The 9,845-nt window shown below is 35.5% G+C and overlaps 1 protein-coding gene across 3 annotated transcripts in view; it reads right to left on the bottom strand.

Moving 5' to 3' along the window:
- The window catches only part of LOC118203546 (deubiquitinase OTUD6B), a 116,577-nt gene that overhangs the window by 17,609 nt on the left and 89,123 nt on the right, over window positions 1-9,845 (bottom strand). For all 3 annotated transcript variants that reach the window (XM_085808063.1, XM_085808062.1, XM_085808064.1), the window contains 2 exons: window positions 7,848-7,959; window positions 4,209-4,270 (listed from right to left, as the gene is read on the bottom strand). In XM_085808063.1, coding sequence (XP_085664189.1) covers window positions 4,209-4,270; window positions 7,848-7,959 — 174 coding nt within the window. The remainder of the gene's footprint in view (window positions 1-4,208; window positions 4,271-7,847; window positions 7,960-9,845) is intronic.

The following is a 9,845-nucleotide window of genomic DNA, read 5'->3' on the forward strand; positions in this document are numbered from 1 at the left end:
ATTCCATGTTTTAAGTACTCGGCCACTACTTATTCTCTATCCTAACTTAAAGAGGGCTGCTTTACAGCATACATATGAAGATACAGTGGCTCCCAAAAGTGACTGTACACTTTAAGAACTTGTAGAAAAAGCACTGCAGCCCAGAACTGAATTCAAATATTAAGCCCAATATTTTTTCATATTATGTCCATGCGATTTTGAAAAAAAAATAAATTTTTTAAAGACTGACATATTTTCTTTTTCTAAAACTGAAAAATGTGACACAGATAAAACATGTCACAGATTTTTGTAAAATTTCATAAATAAAATTATCATCAGCCACAATTTTTTGACTTTTTGCATTTTGATGCCATTGAAAAATTCGCTCACTAAAATTTCTTTGCTTGCTTACTTCATTATATTTTATTTAATATTTAAAAATAGGTCATAGTCATAAGGAAATAACAAATTTCATTCGAAAATTGATCATTTTTTATCATAAGGGTGGAATATTGAGCCAGGATATCGGTAAATTAGCAATTTTATCCCATTCTACAGTGCAGCATGTTATAAAATGCTTTAAAGATGAAAACCAGATTGAAAATGCAAAGCTAACTGAACGTGACAGAATTTTACAGCTAGAAAATTAGTGAAAGCTCCACATTTGAGTGCTGTGAAAATTTCTACAGAATTTACTGAACATTTTTCTTCTTCAATTTCACCTGAAATTGTTCAACGAGTACTCATATCAGCTGGATTACATGGGTGCTCTGCTCAGAGAAAATTTTTTGCAAGTGCAAAAAGCAGAAAGCTTATTCTTTCCTTTGCTAAATCAATAGTAAATTAGCCCGAAATATATTGGAACCATATCTTATTTGCAGATGAAAGCAAATTTAACATTTTTGGTTCCTATAGGCATACAACTATATGAAGAAAAAATGAGGAACTCCATCTCAAGAACTTGGTTGGAACAGTAACGCATGGCGGCAGAGGTGTCATTGTGTGTGGGGTGAATGTCAGAATCAGGAATAGGTAATTTAGCATCTATTGACAGTATCATGAAACATCTTCTTTACTTACATATTTTAAAAGATAATTTTAAATTATTGACCTAAAATTTGGGTACTGGAAACAACTTTATTTTTTATTAGAAGAAGGCTCCTAAGCACAAGGCCCTCAACGTTCATCTTTGGTATGTCTATAATTGTCCATAATTTCTAAAAAAACTACTCACTCACTAGGTTAAAATCCGATAGAATGCATTTGGAGAGAATTAGAGATTAGAGTACAAAGAGATGACATAAAAACGAAAAATAAACTAAAAACAGGAATGATGGAAGTATGGAAGAACATCAATGCAGATATGGCCTTAAAAAAATATCTGGTGAACTCTATGCCCAGACCTTTGAAAGCTATCATAAATACTGCAATATATCCCACTGCAAAAAAATCAACAAATACTGCTTTGATTAACACAAAATTCGACAGGAATGTAGCATATATATTTATGCATAAAACAAAGTCAATAATTATATACAGAAATGAAAATAATATTAAATTTTTGTAAGTTATCAGATAACGACATACTGGAGACTTAAACAGTATAAAGTGAAAATAAACAAAATAAAATTTAAAAAAAACGACATTAATAGGGTATGTAATCCCGCTCATCTGTATACAATGTTTACACCTTGTGACCATGCTTTCAAATAGGTGGTCAACCACCGCAGAATTAACCCCTTCGAGCCGGGTAGCGCAAACGTGCGCTTATTGCGGAGGCCGGCAGTGTCTTACGCGAGCGTCTGTCCAGGGCTGGGGGCTTTTTTGCAACTAAGCCTAAATCCATGAAATTTCCGAAGTATCAATGCACTGTTTAATAATGCTCTATAGAGTATTTAAACGGCTTATGCTTTATAGGTATTTTTATACTATATACTTTAATTACCTTATTTGTTGTTTAAATGCATACTTTACACATTTTATTTTCATTACTCACCATTTTATGACTTTTAACATTATACATTTGAAAACTAAATATATTACTTAAAATTCTCTTTTCGTATGAAAAATTTGAAAACAGGGATCTACACACAGTCATACATTACATTCCTTGCACTCGTAATAACTCATTTGCCATTTTGGAGATTATCAGTCTCTTCTGAACAACGTTTTGGAAAATGTCTTTCAGTTAATCTTTCAGAATCAATATCAGAATATCAGAATTTCAGAATCAATATCTGAAATATTTTGCATCATTTCTGCTATTTCATGCTCTGTTAAACATTTTCGACGCTTCGACATTTCAACGGCAAAAACAGAAAGAATTCCCGTCTAACAAGATCTAATTATTTTCTAAAAACTGAACTGCAAACCGAAATACCCAATGCTTTAGCGCAAATAAAACTTCTCTACTTGCAATAAACAACTACCACGTGCAAATAAAGTGCGATTCAAAGAGACGTCATAAATCACGCCATTCGGAAACATTTATTTCCCCTTTTGTTTATATAATCAAAAACATGTGTATGTGAGTCATGCTTCTCTCTTTTCAAGTAGAAGGTCTAATGTACATGTATCTGAAACCATATGGACATACAGTGCCATCTTGTGGCAGAAATTATAGTTTACTAAACGTTCCAGGACATTGGCACAAATACGTGACAGTCGGTAGTGAACTTGAAAATGCTCTGTCGGCCGGGAAGTGAGTGTGTTCATTGCTGGCATGTAGACGTGACAGTCGGCGCGAAGGGGTTAAGCAATCGCCATTCTTCTTGTAGAGCAGTTTCCTGCTCAATAAGAGTGGCTGATGGTGGGAAATGTGAAGATACAGCACGGCCAGGAGCATCCCAAAGATTTTCAATGGGATTAAAGTCGGGCAAATATGCTGGCCACACCATACGTGCAATCCCTTCACTCTCCAGGTAGTCATCGACGATATGAGCTCTATGGGGACGTGCGTTATCGTCCATTAAAACAAATGTAGGGCCAACTGCTGCAGCATACAATCTCACAATGGGTTCTAGGACTCGATACCGGACAGCCGTCAAAGAACCCAGTTTAAAGATGTGCAGTTTGGTGCAGTATCCTAATGAAATCCCTGCCCACACCATAATGCTTCCACCTCGGAGTGCATGATGTTCGGTGATGTTTTGGGACTGATTGCATGTTCATTGTTCATACCATATCCTTATACGCTTGTCATCTGGCTCCAGTGCAAATCTTGACTCATCAGTAAACATTACATTGCCCCAGTCAGACACCTTCCAATTGACATGTTCCCGGCACCACTGTAATCATGCCCCTCATGATTGGACAGATAGAGGAACACAAACTCAAGGTACCCGGGCGTACAGTCCACTCATATGTAATCTTTGGCGTACAGTAGCTGCAGATATCGCCTTACCAATGCACGCTGTAACCATAGATGTCACACATGTGGAGGTCGCTCTGGGATTCCACTTGGCTACAATAGCAATATATCGATCTTCCGCACGGGTTGTAACCCTTGGGCGACCGGCTACGGGTCTTTGGACAACTATCTGTGTGGTTTGGAATTGCTTCCATAAACGTGAACTTACAGAATGATGAGCGCCGAAGAAAAGAGCAACATCTGTGATCGACTGTCCTGCTTCAATGTGCCCCACAGCACGCGCTCAGAATCTTCCATTCGTCTTTTAGTCATAGAAACACATACGTCTTGGAAACAAATTGTACGAAAGTCTTAAACACCTTCTATCAGCACTTACAATCAACTTCTGTAACCCTTCATAAAGCTGGCTTCTTATAAGACTGCCTTTTTTACATATTTCTAGACATGAAAGCATGATTGGCTGTTACCTAACATATTTGCATACTTGCATCTACCTCTGCAGCGAATTGCATCCTCTTCAATTCTGATTGTCTTCTGGAAATTAGCATTTTCCTCTGCTTAACTTTTGGAAGTGAGTGTATATGTGTGCAAAGTGTAAAAAAATTTTAAGTGTACAATGTCTTTTGTGAGGTAACATTTCTGTTATTTTTTGATTATTGGTTTAAAAAAAACTTTTACTATGTTCATAAAATAACTAATGTGTTTTAAAAAAATTCTCATTCGCAAATAGTACTTTTTATTAATGAATAAAGCAATATTTCATTGAAAGTTGTAAATGTACACTTTGGTGAGCAACTGTATATGTTTAGAATATGCAAACGACAGTTAATAAATATTTTTTAACATACAATAAACTTACTTCAACATGTCCACCCCATGACGATGTCTTAACTATGTCTTCACAATACTTTAAATATTGTTCTGAAAATAAAATTGGAAAACACCATTCCTAAAATACTTATATATAAATATTCAGATATGCTACTGCAGTATACCATTGTTCATGCATAAAGAATGTATAAAATAACTTTTCATATACATTTGAGAGAAGGATGGAGGAGGGTGTGCATGTGTTTGTGTATGCATGCATGCATATTTCCATACTAATGGTTTAAGTTATACATCAAAATACTCCCAAACCATATAATTCACATCAAGATAATAAAACGGTCCTTATTTATATATCTCATACTTTTATTCCAGAATTACTTAACATTCCAGTATATAATAGAGTACCAGTGTATACCACACACCTAAAATTTCAAACCACATTTTTTAATTTTTAGGTATATTCGCTGTATAATGTAGATCCTAATAACAATACTGCCTCATAGGCAGTAGTGGAAAATAAATGCTATGTTTAGTATCAGCAGTATGAAATCTATACATTATATACCTAGCTTGAGGATTAGTATCCTTGTTCCCCCAAAGCAAACTGTGGCCGTTAAAGTCGCCTATTATGACAAAAGGTTCAGGCAGTTGCTTTATTAGACTATCCAATTCCCTTTGATCAATGTGAACATTTGGTGGCAAATAAACAGAATGAACTGAAACCAAGATCCTTATATTTATTTAGATGGCAACAGCTTGAAGGCTTGTAGTTAAAGGAAGTGAATTGCTTGGGTAATCTAGTGAGGTGAGGAGACTTACATCTCCATTGGCCACGTGCACCAATAAGATTGTCTTTCCTAAAAATTGAGAACCTTCTAAGTTTAGTTTGTCTTTTCTGGTTTCAGGAGAGTTTCCTGCAATGCCAAAACCACAGGATGATGCAAATTGATCAAGTCTTTGATGTTTTCAAGATGTTGATGGAAACAGCGACAATTCCAAGAAATAAGGGTGGCCATTATGTTTCATGTTTATTTTTCTGGTGCTGCTTTTTCGTCTTTCAAGGAAGGAGGTGTTTTGAGATTTCCATTCCCTCTTCTACTTCCATATTATCTGAATATGGAGTGCTAGAGATAAAATCTGCAATTGATTGCTCAGATTTTGGTTTTTGTTAGCTGTTTTTTGTAGGCTTGTATTTGGATGTTTTTGAGTTTTTTTTTTTTTCCCCTGGATTGTGTGAAGTGGGTCTTTCTTGCTTTTATTATTAATTGGAAGCTCTTGGCTTTTTGCTGATGAAAAGAAAGTTGTTTAGATGGGCAACTGATCTCATGGACTTAACAGCATCGGCAAAAGGTAAATTTGGGTGCAAGTGTGAGCTTTCTACTATTTTCCTGGCTTCAGCATAAGACACATTTCTTGTTATTTTTGTTGCCTCAACTTCCTTTTCAGATTTCCATTTAGGATAAGAGGAAGAAAATGGTGGGTGTTCATCCTTGCAATTTACACATGATGGCGCAGGGATGTATTTATTACTATCATGACTAACCATCGATCATCTGGTGCATGTGAGGTTGCCATGACAAGAAGTCTTAGTCATGCCTTGGCTTCTTGTCACTTCTTGCCAAGAAACCAAGAGCTTCCAATTAATAATAAAAGCAAGAAAGACCCACTTCACACAATCCAGAAAAAAGAAATAGTAACTCAAAAACATCCAAAAACAAGCCTACAAAAAACAGCAAACAAAAACCAAAATCTAAGGCTTCTTGTCATCGCCAAGACATGGTTAGAGTGACCAAACCGCTGGCATTGGAAGCATCACATTGGGTTGGGAATATATGGTTTTATGGGACAGTTAAGATACCCAGCCTTTATATTCTTCGGCAGATCAGGTGATATGAAGGTCAGGATCATGTGTTTAGTGTCAATCAACTGGCCTTCCTTTCGCATCTTCATCCGCCTAGCACCCCAGACATTTTGATCCGCAAGCTCAGAAATGATCTCTTCTGAAACAAACAGAAGGTCGATTTCCGAGATCACATCTCTACAGGAATTAAGTGTTTTGTGCGCTGACACAGTTATAAATACCTGTCCAAGTTTGGTTTGTCATGAAAGAGAAGCAGACTGGGTGGCCGACACACTATCAATAAGCAGATTTGAACGGAGCCGCTTTATGTTCCTTGGCTCACCTATGCATGAACAGATATATTTGTTTACCAGGAAACGGGACATTTTTTGCAGTTCACCAGAGGGACTTGAGACAACAAGGAAGCACGGATTCTCAGTAGTTTCCTTGGCATTTGTATCTGTATGAATTTTCTTACTAAGAGATTTATCAATAACCTCAATACTTCGGTCGTTTTCATCTGATTCAATGAGAAATACAGAAGCTATGATTAAAATAGGAAAAATTCGGGTCCGAACACCCCACCCACCACGGAGCCCAACAAGGGAACACAGAATCCTATGTTAGGGCTAGCCAGACTATATGCAAACTGAAGCCCCACAGTCGCCTTTCCCGAAAGCAGGTACTTCCAAGAGCTTATTTCCAAGCCACTGACACAAGGACTAGTGACCAGCCTATTGACACACGCGAGGATGACAAGATGCCTCCCGTTTAGCTGAAGCAGAGGCCAAAGCATTGTGTTGGGGATAGCACCTCGCCCCTCAACTACCAAGACCCTAATTTCCAGCAACACGAGTCTCCACGCACGTCAAAGTGGGCAGTTTTCTCGCCACTCAAAAGGTACAGACAAAGACTGTTCCAGTTTCTTGTGACGAGCCCCAACCTCCGAAGAGGAAAACCACTAGGGAGAAGGAAAGGAATAAAGTTTGAGCTCAGATGAAAGGAGATGGAAAAGAGTAAAAATCACTTGGGGTCCAGGATCATGACACCTGTCTCATCAAGAAGATGATCCCCTGAAGGGCTAGGGTACCTCAGGATTGCCACACCTGTACTCACAGTAAGTGAGCCCCTGATGGGAAACTTCAATGTATGAGATATAATTAACATATAATTTTTAAAACTAATACCCCCAAAACGTTGATTTTTTTTATCCTTACAAAAATAAAATGATGAGCTAAACGTAGTTTTCTATACCCAATAAAGGAAATAAATAATAAAAATGTATGAGAAAGAAAAGAGAGGAGAAAAGTGGGAAAACTACAACACTTATAATGGTACATATTTGCTTGATATATGATCCTTTTGCATTAATGAAAGCAGTGACACAATCAAGTAACAAAATGAGAGATTAGTGGTCTTTTTTGTGTGGCTCTAAGAGTGGATGTTACAGTTCTTTGCATTTCTCCAATATCAAGAACTGGGAGAACTTCTATGGAAAGGCGGTTTTCTGTTTAGGAACAGAAAATAATTAAAACATGAGAAATCAAGAGAATAGTGGGGATGGCTGAGTGCATGCACTTGTTTTGGAGCTAGAAATTGCTGTACTTACATTGATCTGAGTGTCAAAGTGAGCTGTGCAGTATGTGTTTTGCACAAAACACATTTTTGGCTGAATGAGAGAATTCTCAGCATTAAAATTCATCTGCATAACCATACACTTTCAGAATGCAAGTTTTGACCTCCTCAGTTTTATATGAATTTAAAAAGATGTATCAATAATTGTTTACCGAAGTAGAAGAATTTAGAAAGTTAAAGGGTCATTCTCACCTTCTGACATCACATCACCTGTTTCAGCATCAGTAAGGAATGGATTATATTCTTCTTTATGGGATAACAAATATTTAGATGTAAGCTCTCGCAATGATTCTACAGATGTTTCCTACAAAGATTAAAAGAATTACAATTCATACTGAAAAATCTTTTTTTAAAGTGAAAGGTCTCTTTACATCAAATTTTGAATCATTACATGCAAAACTTCTATAATTTGGATTTTTCATGTTTTTAAATAAGGATAAATTACCAGTAAAATCAACAATTTTAACTTTCTGTTGCTGAAGCTTTTATAATTTTTCTTCTTTGTCAGCTATACCTAAAATTCCATATACAGTACCTTAGTGTGAATATGTTTGTCATAGTCTGCAATTTTCAGATGTAAGCAAGAAAATCAAAGCTAAAACCCTGAAGGTAAACAAAATTTCCATCTTTGGTAGAAAGTCTTAATGTTGCTGTGGTTTAATGCATCGGTATGGGAAACTGAGTCTAATTCAAATCCCATCAGGAATGTCCTTTTTTACAATATTACTAATTTTTTCAGCCTTTTTATTATTATTTTGACAGAGCACTTAACTATGAAAACTATTTTAAAGGAATAGCACAAAGAGGATTATAAAAATTTCATATACAAGGATTTAGTTTTAAGTTATTCAATAATGTTTCAGAGTTTTCAGATTGAAACCTGCTGTCATTAGTGAAGTTTTTATGAATATTATTTATTGTCTTGCCATTTAAAATTTTGACTGAAAATGTTCTCAGGGGGGGGAAGTAATGGCGTGATGAAAAAGATGCTCTAATTTTTTTTTTTTTCAAACTTACTGTACTTCCCCAAAAATGTATTTACAATTGATAGAAGATATTTGATATAAAACATCCAAAATACTTTGGCACTGAATACAACACAGACTAAACAATGTTTTGTTTTAAATAAAAATTTCCCAGCATCTTAAGAGCAAAGAATATGCCATCAACTTTTATAAAAAAATCTCTCTTTCGCTAATCCTCGTATGAACTACACAGCCTGGATTGCAGAGAGTTGGATACTGGATTGATCATATACTCAAGAATAAAATGTGATTCCATATTCTCACAAGATTACCCATTTTCAACTATAACAAATTGCTTGGAGAACTAAGAAACAAAACTCGTAAAAAAATTTCTTTTCCTTTTTATATTATTGCTTTAAAATGATTTTCAACAAATCAATAACACAAATCAGATTCCTGAACTACACATCACAGCATTCTTCATGTTAAGGTCTTTCTGATAAATGGAACTTCTGACAAAAAGCAAAAATTAACAAATGCTCTTGAGAATTCTGTTGGAGTTTTTTTTTTGGGGGGGAGGGAGAGACAGCTTACCTACTTCATGAACTGAGACTTTTAACTGAGTCTTGTTTTGTTCTTCCACTTTCTCTGATCTCTTAATCATTTTTTTTTTCTGTTGAATTTGTCTATGGTTACAGTACAACAATAGTTACCATTAGTAGTTTCACTTGAAACTGGTTATTTTGTTAATATGACATCCAAATATATGGAAGAGAGGTCAGAAGTTTTTTATTGCAACACAGACATCTAAATTTTTATTGTTTTTCATGATGATTTTACCTTTATTTCAATCTATTTAACAGTCTAGGATAATCCTTTATAGATATTTAATCAAAAATGTGCTAATTTTATATATGTTATAAGTGCTGATGAGCTTTGTATGTCATTCTCCCGATCTGCAGTTCTGGCTGTCAGTCTTCTAGATGTTGAACATATATATTAAGGTTGGCTTCCTTTTGCTTATCCCATATGGGAATGCTAGAGAGCACACAGATAAAATTGTGGCTCATGAGCCACACATGGTTATTTGACCCTTTAAATTTGGCTCACACCATAACAGATTTATTTTTAAACTAATCAATCCAACTTGAAACAGATAAGTTATAACATGCTTTAAAAATAAATACCGTATATACCCTCGTATAAGTCGAGATATTTTGGACAA

Source organism: Stegodyphus dumicola, chromosome X1 (assembly GCF_044657685.1).
Source record: "Stegodyphus dumicola isolate Sdum_Otavi_A_Nest chromosome X1, ASM4465768v1".
Taxonomy (NCBI): domain Eukaryota; kingdom Metazoa; phylum Arthropoda; class Arachnida; order Araneae; family Eresidae; genus Stegodyphus; species Stegodyphus dumicola.